The following is a 23,316-nucleotide window of genomic DNA, read 5'->3' as shown; positions in this document are numbered from 1 at the left end:
TCTTCCTCACTTCACTGTGGTTTGTCCATTAAGCTATCTACTCTGGTTTTGTGAACGAAAAAGTGAAACATTTCAACAAAGCGAAAAAATAGATTAAATTTTTACACAATGTCCCAAGAGGCTCATAATTAATGCAACTGAGGTCCAGTACAGGTCTCTGTCTGGGAATTACAGCAGCGAGTTCTACTCAGATATTTTTCCGCGGGGTCACCTTATCGGACCCAAAGCTTTATATGCCGTGCGTGCCTTGCCGGGGCGTGGGACGCGGTCAGAGGGAAGCGGGCCCCTGCTGCCACCCCGGCCGCTGCACACACGGCCCCGGCACAGACAGCCCCGGCTCCCGGCGCCGTGCGAGGCGGCGGGAGCAGCCGCAGGTGAGCGACGACTCCTTCTAGTGAGGGCACAGGCTCGCTGCTGCTTTCGGAGCCGTCACGGGCAGGGCGGGCACCGAGCCCGGGCGGGGGGGTTTGCCCTGGAATTGCCGAGCGGGCTGGGAGGGCCGCTACCCTTTGGCGCAGGAAAGGTTTGGCTGTCTCTAGGGCAGCCCCAGCCCCACTGCGGAGCCCCCACCCCGCTGCACTGTCCTGTGAACCCGGGGGTCCCTCAGCGCCCAGGGGCCGAGGCACGGGCTCCGCAAGAGCACCGGCCGCGGCGGTGGCTGCCAGAGCCCTCACGGATGGAGGCGGCCGCCGCCCGCCCCGCCTCGGAGTAGAGCGGAGAGGCGGCCCGGTCGCCGCAGCAGCCGCTCGAGTCTGTGATCTACGGGTCGTGGAAAAGGCTTGGGGGACCTTCTCCGGGCGCTCTGGGTGTCGGAAGGCGCGGGCAGCCGCTTCCCGCGGGGAGCGGCGAATGCGCGGCCGCTGCCGGGCCCGAGCCCCGCGGGTACCGCGTACCTGAGAGCGCTCGGAGCGTACGGCACAGCCCCGACACTGCCGGCGGACGCGCCCGCCGCCACAGCGCCGCCATGCTGTACGGCACAGGGCCCCGCGCCCGCCAGGACCCTGCGGGCTGGCCGCGCGGCGCCTGAGCGGAAGGCGGCGGGGCCCCGTGGGGATGCCGCGCGGGAGCCGCCTGAGGGGAGCGCTGGGCCCGGAGCCCTCACGGGGCTGGAGGAGGCGGGCACAGGTTCTGGCGCTGGCGAATCACACACACCGGCACAGAATCGTTGGGGTTGGAAGGGATCTCTAGAGGCTACCCAGTGTAAATCCCCGTACAAAGCAGGGCCACCTGGAGCAGGTGGAATGGTGGTTTGGAATGTCTCCAGGGAGGACGGCAGCACGACCTCCCTGGGCAGCTATTCCAGTTCTCTGCCACAGCCAACATAAAGTTGTTCCTCATGTTGAGGTAAAACTTCGTATATTTTAGTTTATGGCCATTGCTTCTCATCCTTTCATATTATTAATGAGATTCCCTTTCAGTCTTCTCTTCAGACTAAACAGGTCCAGCTCCCGCAATCTCTCCTCATAAGAGATGCTCCAGCCCCCTCATCATCTTCATGGCCTCTGCTGGACCCTCTTTAATAGCTCCTTGTCTTTTTATACTGAAGAGCTCAGAATTGGACACAGTATTCCAGTTCTGGGCTCCTCAATTAAAATCAGTTAAAATTTGCATTAGATGTTTGGAAGGGAAAAAAAAATCCCACAGTTTGCTTGATTGGCTTCCCCCCAGATCCTGCTGTAGAAAGGGTTCAGGGAAGGCCTTTCGTGAAAGACAAGGAGCATGGTGACTGCCCAAAACCTTCACTGATATCCAAGACCTGTCCTTTCCCATCAGAACCAGCCATCCTCTGTAGCAGATATGGTGATAGGAGCTGCCACAGCCCCTCCTCAGGTGCAGGGCACTGGCTGACAGAAACTTGTGAGGAGGTTTGAACAAAGCACCTTCCCTGAGGTGTTAGAGGCTACATGTGGTGTTGCTCTGTGTTCCTGTGACTGTGATGCATTCAGGATTGTGAGCAGGACTCAGGTCTGGAAAAAGGGGTTCCTCTGCTGGAATGCTGGAGTGGGGCCCAAGTGGTGTGGGTCAGTGACCCTGATCTACACCAACAGCTTGCACACGTGGCTGGGCTGTGGTGGGACAGATATGTGCTCGGGACAACCTCTCAGAGTGCCTCCAGTGCCTCAGCCTCCAGCAGCATTCCCTATCCCTGTGCCATGTGCCTGCTGTTGATTAAACCAGGGCGATGCTGCTGACCTATCCTGAATGGGAGCTGTGAGAGTTAATAATGCCTGTGATGTGTTCTGACAGCCAGAGGTAAAAGGCCTCAAAGATGGCATTGATCAAAACAAATCAAGAGAATGAGTTTTCCTCGTTCAGAGGTGCTGGCTTGGCCTTTACTGAAGCTCAGTACTTGCCCTGCCTGCTGCCATAGGTAGGGGGTCAAATGTGTTAAGTGCCACCAGAGCCAAAAGCAGAGTTTGGGGCAAGAGAATCACATGCTTTTTCTACAGGAAAAAAAAAAAAAAAAGGTTTTAGGCAGTTGTGGTTTAGGCTTTGGAGCTCTCACAAGGGGGCAGCATCCAACCATTTTGTTTCAGAAAATGTCAATCCTCTGGTCCACAGCTGAGGAGAAATGGCAGGAAATTAAAATACTCAAAGAAAGTTTTATAGAGTTCACTTCACCTCCAGTGTAATCTCATTATTTTTGTTCACCCCATTAATATTTGAAAATACATGAATGAGGAATTATTGTCACTTTAGTAAGTGGATGATGACATTTTTCCAGCATCCATTGCTATTAAATCTCCCCCCTCTCAAAATACAAGAAAACCAAAGGCAACCCCCCTGTTATCACTAGAAACACCGTTACCCACTGCAACAGCAGTAGAAAGAAATGACTAGAGCACACTGAGGCCTTTGAATTAGAGAAACCTCGAGCATATTCAGATATAATCTTCCATGCTTTTCAAGGTACATGCATGCAAAGTTGTTTCAGCTTTTCATGTTAGCCAGTATTCTGAGCTGAACCAGGCAGTGTTGAGATATGCTCTTCACACAGATTTAGTTCAGACATGTAGGATCAAGGGTAGAATTAACTCTCCCCTAACACAAAACAAGTTTATATGAGGAGATGTCCCTGCAGCATTATGGTGTTCTGCTAATGAGGAAAGGCCTTAAATGTGGCAAAGCAAAGTGAAACTAAATTGAACCAAATGAAAGGAAGGTGTTGGCTTCTTCTGCTGTGTCTCAAGTGAAAGGATGAGAGGAAATGACCTTAAAATGCTAAGGGAGGTTCAGGTTAGAAAGTACAGCTGGTGCTGTGCCACTGTGTGACCGTGTGATGCTGGGGTGTGCCCAGCCCTGTGGCTGTATCCCACAGCTCAGGATAGAGCACAGTGCAGTGCCACAGGTTTCCCATCAGGACTGCCAGCTTCAGAAGAAAGTCCAAAATCTGTGCTGTGCCATTCCACTTGTTCTTGCTCATTGTCACAGGCTTGATCCTCGAGAGTGATAGAGACAAATAGCAGCAACGAGGAGTGGGTTGTGCTGATGGTGACAGCACCAGTAAGAGCAGCAGCCCCTGGTATTCCCTTCTGTCAGCACTGAGTAGGTGTGTCTGTGCTGCACTTCAAAACTCTTTTTCAGGGACAGGAGACAGATAATGGTTATCAAATGTGGTTTCTACTGTATCTGTGGCTCAGCTCATATGGCTTTCTACTCTTAATTTAATTATTTTGTGGTTAGCATTATGTTGATTAGATAATTAGTGATACACATTTATATATATATAATATATCTTAATTTAAGAAAACAAGAACAAGTATTAAGTCCTTTAGCAGCAAATACATTCTGTTATCAGGAATCATTTAGATAAAGCCTTGTGTTTCTGCAGTGAAAGCATATACTTCCGAAACTGAGATGAAAAAAACTTCTTCCAAGATAGTTATCAGACTTAGCATCATATTTCCACTGAATTTTGTTATTTGTAGCTTGTCATATGTGAAGTTATAAATGAACTTATGCACTAGTTGTGGTTTGGTTTATTTCCAGGCAGAGATGTTTATTCAATATACTTTAAAGAGTGTGGTATTAAAAGGGTAAAGGAGACACCCTGTATCGGAAATGTACACAAATCCATTCAACAAAAAAAGGTGCTTTGTAAGTTGTGAATTGATTTTGATAGCAGGCAAACTTTCTCCTTTTGAATTTATTATAAAGACAGCTTGCAATTCTGTATGTTGTTTCCTTCGTAGAAAATAGGTTTTTATTACATTCATCAACTTAAATTCTTACTCAAATTCTCCCTCATGAAGATGACCAGGGCCAAATACTTTTTCTACCAAATCTTTAAAAATTCTGACTTTTCAAGCACATCTTCTTGTCTTTCCTGTTTTTCTGGCATAGTTTCCTTCATGTCTTACATTCCCGGATCAGCAGCCAGGGAGGGTGGGGGGAAGAAGAGAGGTGTCAGGTAGATACTGTCTTTGCAAGTCATCACTTTGTGTCCCTTTTAGTGGGTGGGGTGGGAAATCGATTCTCTCAGAGGTTGGGTTTTGTGGTGTGAACTAATGAATAATTTACAGAAGTGTCAGTGAACTCTGCTGGGTCACTGGTTGAACTAAGCTGTCTCTGCATGAGGTAGGATCTTTTGGTTTCTTACCATCTCTCTCTTTTAAAGATTATTCAAGAATTATGTTCAGAAATTGGTCTCAGAGTAGGACTAGTTCAGAATTTAATCTATGCCTTTTTATTCGTTCCTTCCTTCCTTAACACAGATCTTCTGTTCATAGTTTGTCCTGAGCAAGTGATTGATTGCAAGTAAGAGAAAAAAACAGCAGAAACAGATGAAGCTTCAAGTAACACAAGTTCTTGGCTTAATTCAAATGCTTCAGCACATATTGCCAAAAAACCTGAGGGCAGAAAAGAGAGAAATGTGATAGACTTAACTGTTTCAGTTTTTGTGATGAGTTAAAACATCTTTGAAAGCTGAAAGGTTTTTTTCAGTCTTCCTGATAACCTTTTAAGAGGCACTGTAAACACAAAATAGTCTAACTGCTTGTTTTATCTGTTCAAATTTAGAGTATGACTTTGCTGGCCACCTTTCTTCTCTTTTAGCTCTTTCCTGTTTTAGATATTGCTAGGCAGTTTCCTGATTCAGGCATGAGTGGTGCTTCCTTGCTTCAAAATTCCTCTTTTGCACGTTTCTCAGCAAGACAGACTAATTTGACTGTGGAAAACAGCAAATTCCCATAAAAGAAAATCCCTCCTGCTATTCTGAAAATGCAAGCTCAAAAGAATTTTCTTCCACTCGGTGTTTCACATGATCTGTGGGGTTTATGATAATGTGCTAGCTCTCCTGTCTCCCTTTGTTTCAGCTTTTAAAAACCAGTCTTTGTCCAGGATTATTAGAAGAAGGGAATGCCATTTGTTGTTATGCCAGGCAGGGGTTTAGGGGGAAAAGCTCTGGCTCCGTGCTATGCACAGCAAGTGGGAATGGCCCAGCCACGCTGCCTCATGTGACTGCAGCTGGGAGCTCTGTCCATGAGCAAGTCTGCTCAAGTTTGTGCAGCCAGAGCAGAGCTAAAGTGGCGACTGTCAGGGTGAGTCAGCCTGAACCAGCCACTTATCCTGAGCTCTTGCATTCATGTGATGTTGCTCCCAGGCTAAGGCATCCTTGTTCTACACCTTCCCATAGATGTGCCCTCTGAATCCAGTACCTCATAGATATTCTGAAGTCTTTTAAGATCTTTGCCCTACATAAAAATTGTATTGCACCAATACATTTGTAGCTCTCTGCATTAATATCAGGGCAGATAATAATAATGTGTATTAATATCAGGGCAGATTTTTACTGTCTAGACAAGGATAAGTCATACAGATAGTATATAAATTTACACCCTGTGGAGTTTGTAGCATTGTTAATACATTAGTAAAAAAACCTGCAAAAATATCCATACTTATATAGACCATGTGTTGGGCTAACAGGTAAATTAAAGAGAGACATAAACCAATGTCTGTCAGGCTACTAAAGAAACTTCTCTTGGGGAAGAAAAGATCCCATAACATATTACAAGATTTCAACTTTCTATTAACTTGAAAGCAATTTATGGACATTAACACACAGTTTGGGTGGCTTAACCAACTTACCCTCTAGCTTTGTCTAACTTGCAGTTATTGCCATTCACCATTTTTACTTATGTAATGAAATATGTAGACAACAGCAAGGGTTACTTGCAGGCGTAGCTTTTATCACACAAGTAAACAGCTGTGGGCAGGCAGAAGCAAGTTTGCTCCTCCCATGCTTCAAGCCTGAAGAATATAATTCAGCTCCAAGTTAGAAGACTTTTAAAAGTGTTGTCATGGGATGTTGCTCAATCTGGGAAGTATTGGCACTAAATTATGCTGCTAAGCAGAAGCTGGGCTGACACCACCCACAACTGGCTGTAGTTAACTGCAAGGACTTCAAAGAGCTGCTGTATACTTACACAAGGTAAAACTGTATATTTAGTGCTTAGAGTAAGTTTTGCTGCTTTAAACTCTTTTCTCCACAGCCCAGCAGTAAAAGAAATTTCTCTGCTAATTTGAATTGTGGGAGGCATCAGGGATCATGCAGACACAGCCAGCTTTTGACCAGACAGGAAATTACTGTCAGTGAAGCTGGACTGCAGTATTGCTTACTTCATTCTTTGTTGTGCTTGATGTCTGGATTATAAGAAAATATTTGCAGAGCTAAAGCTCTGTTGTACATGGAAGGGATAGTTCAAAGTTATTCTGCATTGACATTGGGGACTGTGCTGTTTTGCAGGGTCTTAGTTATGTTTTGTTTAAAGCTACTAGAAATATTTCAATCTTCACCCACCTATTTTTCCCCACAATTCTTTATTCAATTACTCTGCTTAAAATTATTTGATTTTCTGTTGTCATGCTCTCAGGTGGTCCCTAATTCTTTCCTCCTCTATCACTTGACAAAGCCTGAAGTTCTCAGAACTTCAGCTCCTGTTTCTGACACATTTGGTACAAACACATTCTTTAAGTCTTTAAAAGTTTCTAGGCTTGAGCTTCAAACACGTGCTAGGTTTGATTTTGCAGTGAGAATACAGGAGAGAACTATTACCATATTCTGTTTGGGATTTTTTGGTTTTCTTCTGATTTTCTTCGATGGTACAATTTAATTGCAGCTGGATTATAATGTTCCTACCTCGAAGGAAATAGTATAGACAGACAAGCCGAGAACAAGGTTTCCTAGAATAAGCCTCTTGTTTTATCTTAGAGCTGTTTGTAGAAGGATATTTTTCCAACTAGAAGCCACAGAAATTCAAATGTGCTATTTATAATGTATTGATTGCAGCTCCTCCTGTAGCTGCTATTAAGCCATTTGCTATACATACCTCGCCTGCCTCCAGCAGCACTCTATATTTAACCCACATGCCTAGGTCTTTTTCCTACCAATTCTGCTCTGGCTGTAGCATGCCACGTCTGAGCTGAAAAAAGAACTAAATCCCTTGGGCCAAATTCATTCCTGAAGTTGCTTGATTGAACACATTGCATTTATAGTGAGCACAGATTTGGCTCACACCTGACTTTGTCGGCATTCACTGTGCTGTAACTAAGTAACAAGAGCACTGTCGTTAGGGGACAGATGAATAGCTTTCTCTACGGTTATTAGAGCACCGAGCACCTTTAAGGAGTGCAGAATCTGTGAAAGGAGGAGTTGGGGAAAAGGACACCGCTCCTTTTAGAGAATGTGTAACAGAACTGATAAGCTATGCCTCTGATGTGATCGAATGTGACTGAATACTGCAGGCTCTTGGACTCTTATTCTGTAAAATCCACAGGAGAGCAGCCCAGGAAAAGATCGGAGGGAACAGCTTCTGCTATACTAAGAAAGGTATATATTTATATTTTCTTATTTGTCAGGCTTGACATGATGTGTTATCTTAGATAACGTCACTATTTTAAACAGTGGTGCTTATGAAAGAAGTGGTGTTTTCCACATTCTGACTGGCACTCATTGTCAGGAAGCCAGTCCGTGGGCAGCAACAGCTTTCACGGAGAAAGAGTAGGACATATTTGTGTGTAGTGCATTTGTACTGTATTGTAAATCTTGACAGCTGAAAGAAGTGAGATGAGATAACCCTGACTAAATTGAAAATTTAATTTATGGCTATAAGTATGCTGGAATTTGGTATTCATTTATATCGAAGAAAAAGCTGAATGCAAGTCAAGCTTCACATTCAAGTTCAGTCACATCATTTGGCTGAATAGCTGCTTTTATAAGTGTTTTGCTGCAAATGTATTTTATGGAGGTTTTCATTCTCAAGAGGGAGTTCTGCTACTCCAAAAATCTCTGAAGAAGGGACAAAAAGCGCGTACTTTTGCTTACCAGCCCTGTTGCTGCTTACAGAGTATCCTTCTGATGCCCATAATGGATATTTTTTTACTTTCTGTCCTTTACAAACAAACGCATATTTACCAATACTGTCAACAACGTCATACTGATAAACTCTGTAAACAACCTTAAACAACCTTTACTTTGTCTCTGCACTTCTGCTTACTCAGTCATGGGCTTCTCCAACAAAGCCCTCAGGGTCAGAACCACAGTTCTGCATTTGCACAGTTTTGCAGTATTGAAATACAAAAGAAAAACTTCCTGGTTTGCAGCTTTAGTTTGCATTAATGAGAAAAGAGTTTGATCACATTAACACTGCGAGCAACTTACCACCCAAGTTTAGCAATATTTCTCAGCAGTCTGGTACCCAGCTTACATCTGCCAGTCTCATACTGTTGTGTTTCAGCATTCCTTCAGGATCACTGGAATTAAAAGTGACTGGGAATTTTTTGAAAAAACCATAATTTTGGCAGCAGTCCTTGAAAAGAGACCTTAATGTATGAGGCCATTCTAAAGCTCTCTCAGAAAGCAATTTCTAGACAGAGACCCTCTATGCCCACTCCAGGCACTTTTCTGGGAAGAGCTTTCACCCAGGATTTGAAGCCAATCCCTACCCTGCTCTATCTCAGGCTCCCTCTTCCTACACAGTGTTTGATTACCTGCTATGCTGTGGTGAATCCCACCTTGCCTGGCATGTTAGAGTTGTTAATTTTCATAGAAATAAGTCATCATTTCAGCAGAGATTTCCTTCCTAATCCTTCAGATCCCTCAGCAGGTGTCCTCACTACCGAGTTTCAGTCGTGCATTCCCCCCAGCCTGAAGAGCAGCCTGTGGACAGCAGAAAGCTGTGCTGGGAGAGAGACAGATTTACAGTAGATTAGCTGGTAGACTTGGAAGCAGGGCAGGAGCGTGCAGTGGGGATTTGGGACACTAAGGATTCAGCCCTGTGATATAAGGAAGAGACTGTGAAATAGGTCTGTCCTGACAACAGTTAGCCAGTTTGGTCTTTCCTCTTCCACCCCTTTCTCCCTACCTTCATCTGGGGCAAAAATCATTCAATAACAGCTTGATTTTACTCCCTGGGGAACATGAAAATCTCAGCTTAGAAAACTCTTCACAGACCAGCTCCTAGTGTGCTGTCAGGGCAGAGAGCTTTCTGCTTTTGTCAGTCCACTGCCTCCCAGGTAGGATTTGTTCAGTTCTGCTGAGCCACCCGGACCACTGGTTTTAAACACTGGTACAAATAGTACAAACACATCTGGAGTGCTCCAGTAGGAATAAGGACTATCAGAAACAAACACTCCCTAGGGGTACCTGAAAGGGTCTTATTCCTGAAAAGCTGTCTTTGCTTAAGGCTTGGTAAAGTGCATTTCTTATCCTTGAAGAATTCTCTCACCCCAAACTCTGGCTTTAATCCTTCAGTGTGTTCACTAGGTCAGTCTGGATTAGAATGCTACAAATTCCTGTGGACCTGCTTATTGGATGGAAATGAGGCCTCACTGTGTGGCCAGTTCATTCTAAACACTGCACTTCCTTATGGGGCACACAAGCTTTATATAATCCTTCTGCTTTGGGTAATAGCACCGAATACCATCTAAAGAATGGCTACTGGGAAGGGAGTTTAAAGTGGGTAGCAATTATCCTAATTGAAATCTATGTGGGGAGAATGAATTTAAACACCCTTATGAAGCTTATTTGATGGGGCTCCCAAGTAGGCAATATGCACTTCTCTGTTCTCTTCCTTTCATTCAGTAAGAAGAAACTTGTATTTGTTTCCTTTCAGCCTGAGAAGAGGGAAGACAAAAGGCTATGGGGGCAGAAAACAATCATCAGAACTTTGCATTTATAGAAGACAGAAATTTTTGTAGTCGTGGCAGTGAAGCTAAATTACAGTAATTTGAAAAAAACTGAGAGGAAGATCTAGATTTCAGGCAAGAAATAATGAAAAATTATATAAAGTCTGTCAGATTGTTTTCATGATGTCAGTGGAAAATCTGAATGTCAGACTCCCAGACTAAGTTTCCATTGAAATACAAGCTATTCACATTTGGCAATATGATGATTATTCTTCACAGAACAGTTGCACTCACTTGAAAATACATAAACAGTAACGAAAGAATAGAAGGTAAAAAGATTTTTTTTGACCTTTAAATGTACTAAATTACGAAGCTGTTGAATTGTGTTGCCTACAGCAACAGGATACAATATGTTTGGCAGAAGTTAGTTTAGACTTTCTGACCAAAATACTCAGCCTTTCTTTCTCTGGGAAAACATCAAGAAAAACAAAATGCCACAAAAGAGAGATTGCCTCATTCCAGACAGCATAGGACTAAGAGTCAGAAACTCCAGTCCCAGCACAGCACAGATCTCCTCTGGCCTAGTGCAGAACATTGTTAAAATATGTGTAGAAATGTGCTGACTCTTCTGCATTGTTTTCACAATGCTTCATAAACAGCTAATATATCCTTACTAGTGTGCAAATCCTCTGCATACTTCAGTGCATCAGTGTCTAAAGGCATAATTTCAGCAGAAGCTGAAATAGGTTCAATGATATAAACTTATCAAGCGCTCCCCATTCACCAGGTTATGTGAGTTAATAAAGTCAAAATTAGATTCTAAACCCTTTAGCACCAGAATGCTAAAGTACTGTCTGGATGTGTGGAGACTCGTAATGAACTCTTAAACAACCAACCAGTACTTGGCAGTTAGATTAAATGCATGAAAAATTATAGCAAGACTGCATGTACCATCTTTCCTCAGAGGCCTGAATTGTCAGCTGGCTGAAAGCCCTTTAGGAAAGCATTTGAAGCACTGCTTGTCTCCACATTTTCCCAGTTGTTCATAAACTCAAGAATAATAATGTCACATAGGCATTTGCTGTGCAGACAAAACTACTTTGCCTTTCCTCAGGTGTTATCCATACTTTCATAGGAGGGACTTTTCTGAAAAAGATTGATTCAGCTTTACAATGCCTTGAAAGTTTACACAAGTAGCAGTAACTTTAACTCTTGTGGCAACACAGAGGAAGATAAAACAGCCAATCCAAGGCCAGATTAGAAAAACACTGCCAAAATGAGACTCACAGCTAAGTCCCCTGGCTCAGGGTCACAAAGTTTACTCTCATTCCAGCCCTGGAGAATAGTAGGGTAATGGATGTGCTGTCTTTGTACAAAAGGGTGGAGTTTTTGTGATAATGTTTAGGACTTAATTTTCAGTACAAAGCAAAGCAGTATCAGTTTATCCAAGCTAAAACTGTAATCAGAAGCTCTGTAATTAGGCTTAGTAGGATTCACCTTGATTAGAAAAATGTTCTATCCAGCAGTTTTCCACCTCACAAGTATTTCAGTGTTTGTCATCTCTTATTTTTGCATCTGTAGGAAATGATGTCTTGTTAATTACTCATAATGTAGTGAAATGTAAGAAGAGTTAAATAGTCAAATTTGATACTTCTTTAATCCACTGAGTGTGAATCTCACTAGGGTATATGCTTTTGTTAAAACTTAGACCATTTAAAGGTGCTTACTTTCACATTCTTATTTTTCTTCTCAATAAACAAAACATCAGTTTTTAGCAAAGGAATGTTGGTTTGGAATCAGAGAAGCAGTTGCAATCAGTAGTTTACATCACATTTCCATACAGCTTCCTCTAACAGTGCTATGAAAACTTTGTACAGTTTTTACAAAACACTGAAAAAGATCTCAGTTCAATCTGGTTACTTGGATTTACCTTAAAAATGGATGTTACCAATTGTTCTAATCCTTATTTTTTCACATCAGGGAATTCTAGGAGCAATTATTTTTAGCAGAGGTTGGAAAAATGTACCAGAAGGATTGATAAATAGCATTACTGAAAGATCCTTATTATAACCTTTGGTGAAATGGCTGGAGTCAGCTGCATGAGAACAAAGAACAGGATGTATTGGTTTGGGCTCCATCACATGGGCATTTTATGATTTTAGAAAAACTGAAAAATTTACTATCATATGATAGTAAGGGGATACTGAATCCCCTAACTTAACATCTGTTGGCATAATAGCAGATCCCTAAGTCTGAGCCAGTTTTCATGGCTTCTTTTAAAGCCATTGGAATGACTTAGGTATTTCATCTCCACAGGCAGATAAATTGGGGCAGCAGATTCCCACATTTTGTGTCTGCTTCTCTCTTTGAAAATGTCTTTTTAAATCTCTGTAAACTGAAACAGAGGTACTCCCATTCAAATGCTGATTGTTTGATTATGGTGTACATCAGGGGAAAACTGCTGAGCTGCATTATCAAGTTATGATTTGGTCTTATGAAACCTGCCAAAATGAGTAAGATTAGATGCATAAGAAAATAACTCAGTGCTTTAGAAAGACTCATCAGTAGTTTGACAGGTTTGGGCATGAAATTTTAATATGTTTTCTTTTAAACTCTGTCTTCTCAAAACCAGATGTACTGATACGTGTTATTCATTCCTTCCTATAATGTTGTCCCTCCAGTTTTCTGTTTATTCCCTTGCTGAATTTTTCATTTCCCTGCTATTTTCCACTTCAAATTCTAGCTTTCAAAGAGAAGGCTCCCTTTATTATGGTGTTTCTAAAGCACAGAAGAGGTTGCAGTGCTAACCTGTGTATTTGGAACCTCAGTGTAAGCTTTAAATAATAAGAGTGGCTGCCTTGTAATAAGTGGTTATGGGAAACTTGACTGTATGCAAGTTTTATTGCATACTTAATGAATCTCATGAATCCACATTAAAGCTAAAATTACTGTTGCATTTTCTAGAGCTGTCATAACACGACTGTCTCCTAGGTAGTGGTAGTTTTAAATTGGTTGAATTACACACTTAATTTTTATATCAAATATTTTCCAGCTAAGAATATGAAAGCAATTACCTATTTTGGTACAGATCTTTTTTCCCTCTGGGTGCATGACCATCACCATGTCTCTTGCTCTTGGCAGACTGCCTTTACAGTCTGCTGCTGGCACTAAATTTATTTTCACACCTAAGAAGACAGAAATTAAGAAGGACAAACTTTGAAAAATACTATGTTAAAAAAAAAAAAAAAAAAAAAGAAAACCAAAAGTGTCCTTTTCTCTCTTTTTAGAAGGTACCTTCTCTGGAAAGTGATTTTCAGAATAATTGCCTCCTGAAGGAGTTCTGCTAAGAACAACCCATACTGCCAGTTTATGAAGGTGCTGGAATGTTATATAGAGATATTAATAATAAAAAAATTCCAGTAGTTGAAAAACATTGATACTTCAAAAATTAAGTGAACTCATCTAGGAAGGAAAAAATCAGCCTGTACTCCGTAGGTTGTTTCTACCTGTGGCCAACCTCTGGGGAGGCAGGTGGGCTCTGCTCTTACGTGTGGTACCTCTTATGTGTGGTAGCATTCATGTGGGATTCAAGTGCAAACATCTGAGGCACTGTAAAAAGTGGATCCCTCTGAGTATTTGATTCAGTCAGTCTGAAAAAGAAGTCTCAGCATTCCTGCAGGACAGGGAGCAGGGCTGAGTTAGCCTACAGAGGCTGTCTCTCCCTGTTTGGAGAAATCTCGTTAAATGGTCTCATATCAATGCTAAGCAATAAGGGAGGAAAGCTGTTCCCCCCGAAATACACTACCTAGTTCATCCTGCTGCTCCCATCTACTCTTGCTGTCTGACAGATCTTTGAAGGCAGCCCCAAACGTGCTGGCAGGATCTCATAGTGCTGAAGCAACAGCCTGCGGCAAGGTCTGCTCAGAGAATGCCAAAGTATCCATTGTAACAGAGAATTGTCTGGCAGTGGTCTGCAGTAATTCTGAATGCCAGCACTCTTCAGTGCTAGAGGGACCTGACTGTGGCTGGACTGCCACCAAGTGAGTCACAGGTTTGCAGGGTCACAGTTTCACGTGTGCAGAGGCAGGAAAGTTAGAGATCTGCTGGCCTTAGAAAGTGTTTTCTGGGCTCCATCCATTCACTGCAGTTCAGAATAATTATCTCTCACCTGTGTCAGTAATCCAAATCCATCAACAACAACAATATAATCAACTAAGCCATGAAAGTCAAGTAAACACCAGTCAAGTGAAGCTAGAGAGATATTTAATGTTAAACTAATGATCTTTCCATAGCTCTATTGAAGTTTTTAGTGGAGAAAAAATGTCAAAAATTTTCATGTAGAAAAACTAAAAAGAGCTGGAGTCCCATCTGAAAGGTGCAGGACAATTGGGCCTGGTCAGTAGAACTACTTCTGCAGAGAGGGAAGGAAGAAAATTTGACATCCAGGCCTTCATGATCCTGTTGAAGTAATGAAGCAGGCTCATATTAGCTAGGAAAAAATATTCAGAAGGTCCAAGAAGCAAGACATTAATGTGCTAATGACACTGGCAGGCTCTGAAAGAAAAGGTCTCAGGTCAGACTTTGCAAGAACAGCATTAATGGTAACTGTTAACATTGGTGACTGCTTGAAAGCAAAAGAAATAGACTTTTAACAGCTCCAAACAAATCTTACTTGTTCTGCAACCAAGATAAGAGAATGACTGAACAAAATCAGCTCTACTGTATCTTGAGCATATCTCCATGGAAACTCAGTCATCTTCTGAAGTCAAAATGTGTTCTGCATGATGATTCAAAATTTAAGTAGTGGGATAGATTTTCCCCATGTGTATATGCCAAATCCCACTACAGAATGGAGGTCAGACCATCCATAAAAATAGGATTTTTCTGGGACAATATTTGGGGAAACAAAAAAGAGAAGCAAGAACAAGTAGGAAGAGATTTCGAGGAATGTTGTTATCTCCTAGAATGAGATAATCCCTTTGTCATTGGTCTTGGGTAATTTAGGCAAAATTTTTGAGGATGTTGTAGCTCCTGTTGGAGCTGGAAGCTCCTTGTGCAGTGGCATGCTTGGAGCCAGGACTGAGCAGCTGTGTGGGGGAAGGGACCAGAGCATTCCCCACTTGTTGACTGCCTGTAGAATTGGCTTCTAAAGGAAGTGCTATGGAGCACCATCCATTACCAAGTGACAGAGAGCCTTTTACAGCTACTTTAGACAAAATCATAATTAAACTCTGCATGTTCCTGTTCAGCACGGTTGGTTGTGGGTTATTTAGCTCAATATTTACAAAAGGACAGCCCTCTCCTGTGCCACCTTAACCCTCCGTTGTTTTCCTCTTTTCTTCCAGATGCTGGAGAGCTCTTCAGTCCCTTTGTTCATTGTCTTCATCCTAGTTTTCATTTTGCTGGTCATTGTGTTGCTCATCAGGAAAAATGCCACTGCTGCCCTTGTCTGGAATGAAATAATCCGGGAGAAAGTAACCAATTTCATCATGAATCAGAGCAAAGAGCAGAGGATTTTAAATTTTGTGCTGCAGAATGCAGTCAGAGGAGACCCCAGTAGTGTGCTGGACACTATAGATAAATACTGCTCCCAGAAAGAGTGGGCCATGAACGTGGGCGATGAGAAAGGTAATTGCAGCAGGGGTCAGCATCTGAAAAGATCCTTCAAGACTAACACAGTACAGGATATCTGATTGTATTCACATGGCAACTTCCTTCTGCTGCTGCAAAAACCCCAACCCACAGAGCCCTGCAGTCAGCAGAGTAGCTCTGTGAACAGTTGTGCCTGCTTGTGCAGAAGTTTTTGAGGAGGGATATCCAGTGACTCATCCAGAAAGTCACAGCACCAGATGTGGGTTTCTGTGCTGTGCACATTGCAAGTGTGTAAGCAGAGAGTGGCAACTAATGGGAAAAATCCAGGGTTGCATTATACCTCACTTTTTACATAGGGTGCCTTCAAGGCATAATTCATTGTGTTAAATACTTTCAGATCCTTAACAACAAGATAGCAAATTGAAAAAACCCCAAAATTGTGTTTAACTATATGAATTTTGTGTATGCAAGCATAAATTAGAAGTTTCTGTTGAAGGGAGAAATCCTGTCCATGTCATACAATATCAGACATTATTGCTATTTAGCAAGTAAATCATCTTGTTCTTGTCTCCTAAAGAAAAATATGGGAAAAAAACCCCTTTTTTTTCATAGCTGCAGGAAAGCAGCAATCTTTTCAAAAAACTATAGTGGCAAAATGTTAATATGTTCCCTTATGAATTAGAAACAAAAGTACCTCTTGCTGGGAAATTTCTGGGGAAATTTGCTTAGTCTGGGATTAACATAGCTAATGAAAAACAACTGTAAGCATTGTAATAAAAATGCTCTTCTGACATGTGCAGTTTTTTAAAGTAGCTCCTCAGCATACCTGGCTGGGGTGCTTAGGGGAGCAGAACTGTGGGTCATGGCTGAGTAGGAATACTTAAACTTCCACTACTTTTTGAGTTTAGTTATCAAGTTTCTAGCCATACAAATAAGAGGAAATTTCTCACAAATATATCTCACAAATAAATCCTTTCATTCAAAAGGACTGAATATAGTCACTGTCACTTCTTTTTGGGAATATTGTTAACAATTGACTAATATTTTCCACCCCACAAATTCATGCAGTGAAACCAAATATTTTGCAGCTTTGTAAGTACACTTTTCTTTTTTCCTTTAAAGATGAGTATTTGGAATAAGAAATTTTGTATCAGACTACAGCAAGTAACATTAGCAGCAAATATGAGCACTCAAAATCCAGGAGTTATATATTTCACAAATATGGCCAGTTTCTGCAGTAAATTCTTGGAAAAAATGACTGCATTTCCCCATTCTAACACTATAAATTAGTTGATTCAGGGAATTACATAAATTATATTCAGGGAATAGAAGTTAATTCAGGGAATTCATTCAGAAATGTGTATATTGTGGTGAAAGTTTGCACTTGGAAACTTAAAATGTCCATGATTAACTTGATCACAAGCCAGTTTGCAAAGTATACAGAATATAATTTGACATCAACTCTTAATTTTTGAATGTCTTGAGCAACTGAGTACATGAATTTTTTAAGTTTCTTGTCACTAACTTGCTCTTCTGTATATGAACCAGCTTGATTTTGTCAATAGGTAATCTTTTCCCATTTTAATCAGGTAAAATTCTGGACAAGACAGTGGAAGAGGCCAATCCATCAGTTGCCCTGGAGCTGGGAACGTACTGTGGCTACTCAGCAGTGAGGATTTCTCGGCTACTGAAGCCAGGAGCTCGTCTGCTCACTGTAGAGTTCAACCCAAAATTTGCTGCTATAGCTAAACAGATGATTGAGTTTGCTGGAGTACAAGATAAGGTAAATACCATTTTGTCTGTAACCACTACAGCAAAACTAGTTAGATTTTGTTTTGTTTTTTCTTGTACCCATGGGCCTTTATAAATTTAACCAGCTCCATGCTTAGTTACAGTGCCTGACCTTTCACAGCAGGACTTCACTATGTTGCCTTACAAAAGCCAGAAGAATACTGGGTTTCTCAATATAAACTAAAAGGTTCAAATTGGTGTCAAGACTAACTACAAAAAAACCATAGTCCAATTTGTTACAAAAGCTCACAGGAATCAGTTGTATTATGTGCAGTGGACTTCAAATGAGAAGTATTTACCCCAATCTAGCTGGTCACAGTACTCATACCTAAGTTTGGTGCAGTCAGAGGTGTCTTGACTCTCTATAGCTGGTTGAGATGCAGGCATTTCCAGTCTATATCCCCCCTCAGGCTGGGGGATTCGTACCTGAGAAGTGCCTGTCTTTTCAGCAGACATCTCACTTTAATGGAGCTGGAAACACTGGAAAGTGGACTGGAAATAAGTCTCACCAAGGGACCTTCTAATGTGTTTCTTAACTTCTTGAAGAGAACCTGAAGTACCAGTGACATCTAAAACTGCATTTCCCCATCTGACTTAATCTCCTGATCAGCTATGAGTCATAAAACAGACATTTCCTCACCATTTTTTCCTCCTCTCTCGGTATATGGTGTTTGCCTAACAAAAATCCACGTGCAGCAGCTGCTTTCAGTTTAACAGTAGTTACTCCAATAAACCTGTGAGGAAGATGTATCAGCCTCTGTCCTGTCTGTTCCCTCTCCTGGCCATATAAATTTTACATACTGTAACCTCCATCTTTTTTCTAACCTAACCGGTTCTCTGCATTTTTTGCTTCCCTTGGACTACAAGACTCAACTGAGATGTAACTAAAAAAAAAAAAAGTAATCAAAACCACTGTTTTCAACAGGAGATTTCCATGCTTCCAGTAAAGACACACATTGTACAACAAAAAAAAAACAGGTCACTTTTTCTGTTGTTAATTTAAAAAACCAACAAAATCCAAACCACTGAAATTCATATTTTGAAATTTAACTGAGTTGGTTTGTCAAAAATAAAAAGTACATTTGACCTAACCCTACCAAATAATTCAACTGACACAATATTGAGCTATAAACATGATCCCTGATGCCTGGCTGCAATTCAGAATGAGCTCTGAGCATGTGACTTTTCTTAATGGTTTGCAATTCATCACATGGATTTGTATTCCAGGTAAAACTCCTAGAAGGCCCTTCAGAGGAAATTATCCCCCAGCTGAAAAAAAAATATGAAGTGGATACTCTGGATTTTGTCTTCCTGGACCACTGGAAAGACAGATACACACCAGACACCATCCTGCTTCAGGTCAGTTTGCACAATTCCAGTCTTAAAAGTAAAGCAGCAAATATCTTCATGTCTGTGAGGCTTCTATTTATGAGTGACCTCATGTGATGTAAAATGAAGTCTGGCAGCCTTACAAGAAAAGATAATTTGAAGGACAGACCCTAAACTTTCGTTAAGGACAAATGCCAACACTACATAGCTCAGGACTCAGTGAGTACTGCTGTACCATTCTGTTTCCTGAACATACAAGTGTGCAGTAGAAATCCTACCTGGAGGAGTAGGCCTGAGTCTTACACTCCCAGGAGTGTGTGCATCGTCACCAACCAGAACACTTGACCAAAGCCCATCCTGCTCCTGGGAGCAGGTGAGACTTGAGACCTGCATATCCCAGCTCCACCTCTCTAATTTCCTCAGTACCCCTTTTTTTGCCTGGCTCTATGGTGCCAGCAGAGCCATTTTGGTAGCATGGCTATGGTAGCACAGAGCATGACTTGTCTTGGAGTCCTTGCACTGCACCTAATTAATTGGCTGCAAAGAAATGTTAAGAAGAGTGCAGACTGGCCCAGCCAGGAATTTCCTAGGGAAATTCTATGTCCAGCCCCAAATGTGTAAAAATTATGCTTATTTTTTCCCAAGCTGCCTTAACCATTGCTGTGGGTATTGCAAAATTAGTTGGCTGTAACAGCAGTAGGCAGTGGCAAAGGACTTCTGGATAGGAAGGTATTTTCAGGTGTTAAATAACTGAGATTGACAACATCTGTGCCTATAAACACAGCACATACACTCTCCTAGCATACTTTTATGGAAGTATCATTTTTCAATTATTTTCTTCACAAGTAAATCTACTTTTTTTGAGCCTGCCTCTTAAATTGAGAACCTGCCAAATACTTCCTGACCCCTGCCTGAGGACTACAACACTATTTTCTGTCCCAGCCTCCCTGGTTTTTTAGTTTTAAGCCCTGGCCTCCAGAAAGCGGTTTGAAAAGGAAATTTGTTTGGGGTTATGAACAGCTAGTATTGAATTTACACAGCAGTAGCTGAAGAAAATATTCCCTCAGTACAGTTATTTTGTATTCAGAGAATGCTTTCTTTTAAACTGCCTGTGTAAGGATGACTGAGCTCTTTCCACAGTGCATCCTTATCAGAACTTAACCTCCCAATACAGCCAAAACAAACAGACGTTTTAGTTCCATGGCAGCGGTCAGTTTGATGCAACTGTGATACAAAGTTGCAAAAAAACTCCCATGAAATTAAGAGGCAAAGGACAAAGAAAAGATCCTCAGATTTTCTCAGATATCACAAACCTTCTAAAATGTATTCTCAGCAGATATTGCAGTATGAATAGTGAATATGAAGTATGAATTTATTCAGATGAAATATGTATATATTGGAAGTGGTACAGACAAAAAAGCCAGACATGAAGAGCATCTGAAATCCTGATGACCAGTGGAAAATCCAGTATGTTGTCTCTTTTAAGCTTCTGTAAGCTGTGCAATAGAAACAGACTGGAGGGTATTTGACCTGTCTTTAAAATCACTTCTACTGTGCTGACTGGTGTTCAGTCCCCAGAGGCAAGAGCAATAAGCACAACGGCTTCTGCAGGACACTCATCAACAGAACTGCTCTCACAGACTGGGAGTGACCAAAAACACCCCATGTTTGGCTACAGCTACTGCCTGTAGCCACAGGATAACAACAAGCTGATTTAGCTACAGACTTTGTTTTAAAACAGCTGGTAAGCCCAGATAAGCAACTTCTTCTAGACAAAAAATACCAGTAAAAATTAGTTTTTTAGGTTTATTGAAGATAAACATTGCACTTGAAGTGACTATTTCTAGTTAGTTATGTCTTATGGAAATTTGTCAGAGGGATCTTCATTGTGGGAAAACCTCGCTTCATGCCCAGATCCCAAACAAAATGGCAGGAAGTTGTTCAAGATGAAAGGAAAACAAGCACAGAAAATCTTTCATTCTTTTAGCAGTTTTGGAGTCTGACTGAGACTGGCCAAAGCAGTACATGCCACTCTCAGGTGACCTAAAGAGCTACTACAACAGTTTAATGCCATATTAAAAAAAAATTTAAACATGAGGCATGACAGCCAAAACAAAGCCACCTTACTGATCATACAGACATAGCTGGAAAGAAGCTGAGGAACAAAGTACACACTTCCACTTGATTTGCTATTTCAGAATCAGCATCTCTAATGTTGTACTTAAAGAGAAAAACTTAGCAAAGTAGCACAAAGGACCCGAGAGTTACTCAGCTTCTCCCATGTCTCTCTCACCTTCCAGACCTGTACCACAATGGGTTTTTGGATGCAGGCATGCGAGTATACCTGGTTAACATGAAAGTACATTACATTCAAGCCAATGTCTGCTTAACAGCCACTATGAAGCAATTTCTCTTCTTTTTAGGAATGCAACTTGCTGAGGAAGGGCTCAGTTCTTCTGGCTGACAATATAATTTTCCCAGGAGCTCCAGATTTCCTTAACTATGTCCGCAAGAGCCCCCATTTCCAATGCACTAACTACCCATCTCATCTGGAATATATGCAAGTGGAAGATGCCATGGAGAAGGCTGTGTTTTTGGGATAAAGAGTCATTAACAATCAACTTTTGTTTCAAATGATGTAAATGCAACTGCACAGGTTAACTTGTCTATGCTTTACCAGTTTTTTTATTACTATTATTTTTTTATTTTGGAGCTTGTAATTAAACAAGCATTAGTGATCTTTTTAGGCAAGGTAGAAACCAAAATATGGTCTGTGCCATGGTTCCACATTAATTTGGCAAACCCAGGGTGATGCAGATTGCCTTGCCTTGACCAACACATCATCAAACAACAGTCTGGCATTTTGAACTCAACTTGAACAACCACAGTTTAGGTTTAGGGTGGAGAAATACGCTGCAACTTCTGAAGACTTGTGTCCCCAAGCTAAACTCATTAATCAGTAGCAAGAGTGGAAAAAAACATCCATGTTGCAAGAAAAGACCATTTCATGTGCCCTATTTTTGCTAAATCACTAGCATGCCTCTTGATGCAGTGAAAGCTCCTATTGTGAGATCAGATACTTCTTTGCACATTTAGTGCAAAAGTTAATCATCTCTATGTGAGAGAAGAGAGCACACACTGAAAGAAGGCAGACCATGCAGTGATGAGAACAACAAAACAGAATTTTGAAAACACAAACAAATAAAATTATTAATCTGCCCATGCAGAGGCAGGGAAAACTGAAGTAGTAAACAGATTAAAATAAATACAGTAACAGGTAACAAAAAGAGCAGACTCTTTCCATAAGAATACAAAACTACATAATATTTGGCCTTGATGAAACGCTGATTTTCCCCTCATTATACTGTACACACATAGTACGTGCTTTTAGGGGCAGGGCAAGCTGCTTACTCTGAAATGCTGGGTATGTTTAAGATGCTGTACAGAAATAAAGTCCAGAGAGAATGGGTTTTAGCAGGTGGGTCCTGCATGCCCTGGTTAACCTCAGTGCTGTTACACCATGTGAAGAGTGTGGGTTGTCATTGAGAAGATTCAAAGCCAAATATGAAGTCTCTAACTCACCTGAACAATGCAGAAATCCCGTGGCATTTCCTAGCATGTCCTGCTGTGATTATGTAAGGCAGCAACAGTCACATTTCTAAATAAAAAGTAAGAAACAACAGAGCAGGGGCATGATGTTCATTTTTCCAATGAATTCTGTACTGCACGTGAGGCTTCCAGATGTGAAACAGACACAGAAAGATCCAACAGTTAAAAATCAGAGTGAAAATCAAGGACAACCATTCTTGTCTTTTCCAGTCTGAATTCTTTCAAGCCTGTTATGAGTTTCTTCCTTGTATAGCCCACCTTACTGCAGTGGTCCCTGCTCTGGCCTGTATGCTGCAGAAAATCCACCTCTGGGACACTAGTAAGGAAGAGAGGATCATCAAAAGAAAACTAGAACAGGCTAAGAGTCAGTTTAGAAATGGACCAAGCAAGCCATGGTGACCCAGCCAGTTTGTAAAGTGTGCATTTCAAAGGGACAGGAGAAGGCAACACTATCAGAGTTTTCCTGACAAGGTAATGCTGTCATATATAATGAAAGACACAAGAGTTCCTGTACTGGGTTAGATTATGCAGAAGCAGCCTCAGGTGACTCTGCTGTGCTGTTCTGTGTAGAGCCAACACTGAGTTCTAACACCTCCATCTTGTACTGTAAGTCGGTGATTAGTTCTGTAACATTGCTCAGCAGCACATCCTCTTGGTATTCAGCGCAACTCCAAGTCATTGGACCAAAGTCCTTCAGGTGGTTGGAAACAATTTTTGCAAAATTTGCAAGCAAAATAATCTTCAAGTACATTTATTGGCATATACAAGTTTCTAGGGAAAACTGGAAAATCTGGATACCTATGGTGGACCAGAAAAATTGTCTGTACATCTAAAGCCTTGACTCCAAAGAATCCTCGCTTGTGTTTAGCC

General features: G+C 41.5%; 2 protein-coding genes across 6 annotated transcripts in view; one reads left to right on the top strand and one right to left on the bottom strand.

The window, feature by feature from the left end:
- Nucleotides 1–984, bottom strand: part of TXNRD2 (thioredoxin reductase 2) — a 33,310-nt gene extending 32,326 nt beyond the window's left edge. For both annotated transcript variants that reach the window (XM_041410213.1, XM_041410215.1), the window contains exon 1: nt 894–984. In XM_041410213.1, the coding sequence (XP_041266147.1) occupies nt 894–966 (73 nt within the window). In that variant the 5' untranslated portion in view covers nt 967–984. The remainder of the gene's footprint in view (nt 1–893) is intronic.
- On the top strand, nt 237–22,519 carry COMT (catechol-O-methyltransferase). Of its 4 annotated transcripts, none has more exons than XM_041410218.1 (6): nt 6,230–6,430; nt 7,776–7,828; nt 15,471–15,753; nt 17,307–17,500; nt 18,736–18,867; nt 21,261–22,519. In XM_041410218.1, exons 3-6 carry the CDS (start codon nt 15,471–15,473, stop codon nt 21,438–21,440), a joined length of 789 nt encoding a protein of 262 aa, XP_041266152.1. In that variant the 5' UTR covers nt 6,230–6,430; nt 7,776–7,828; the 3' UTR covers nt 21,441–22,519. The 4 variants fall into 4 exon arrangements, with proteins under 4 accessions (XP_041266150.1, XP_041266152.1, XP_041266153.1 ...); XM_041410219.1 differs by having other exon boundaries at nt 7,744–7,828; XM_041410216.1 differs by lacking the exons at nt 6,230–6,430; nt 7,776–7,828 and adding an exon at nt 237–374.
- Nucleotides 22,520–23,316: the final 797 nt, after the last annotated feature.

This window comes from Onychostruthus taczanowskii, unplaced genomic scaffold, assembly GCF_017590055.1.
Source record: "Onychostruthus taczanowskii isolate IOZ18803 unplaced genomic scaffold, ASM1759005v1 scaffold32, whole genome shotgun sequence".
NCBI classification, from domain to species: Eukaryota; Metazoa; Chordata; class Aves; order Passeriformes; family Passeridae; genus Onychostruthus; species Onychostruthus taczanowskii.
Note: the sequence above shows the minus strand (reverse complement) of the source record. Positions and strands in the feature narration are given on the sequence as shown.

Coding starts and splice junctions, on each gene's coding strand:
- COMT (XM_041410216.1), top strand. CDS start 15,471: ATGCTGGAGAGCTCTTCAGTCCCTTTGTTCATTGTCTTCATCCTAGTT. Junction 17,501..18,735: donor TTGCTGGAGTACAAGATAAG/GTAAATACCATT, acceptor TTTGTATTCCAG/GTAAAACTCCTAGAAGGCCC. Junction 18,868..21,260: donor CAGACACCATCCTGCTTCAG/GTCAGTTTGCAC, acceptor TCTTCTTTTTAG/GAATGCAACTTGCTGAGGAA.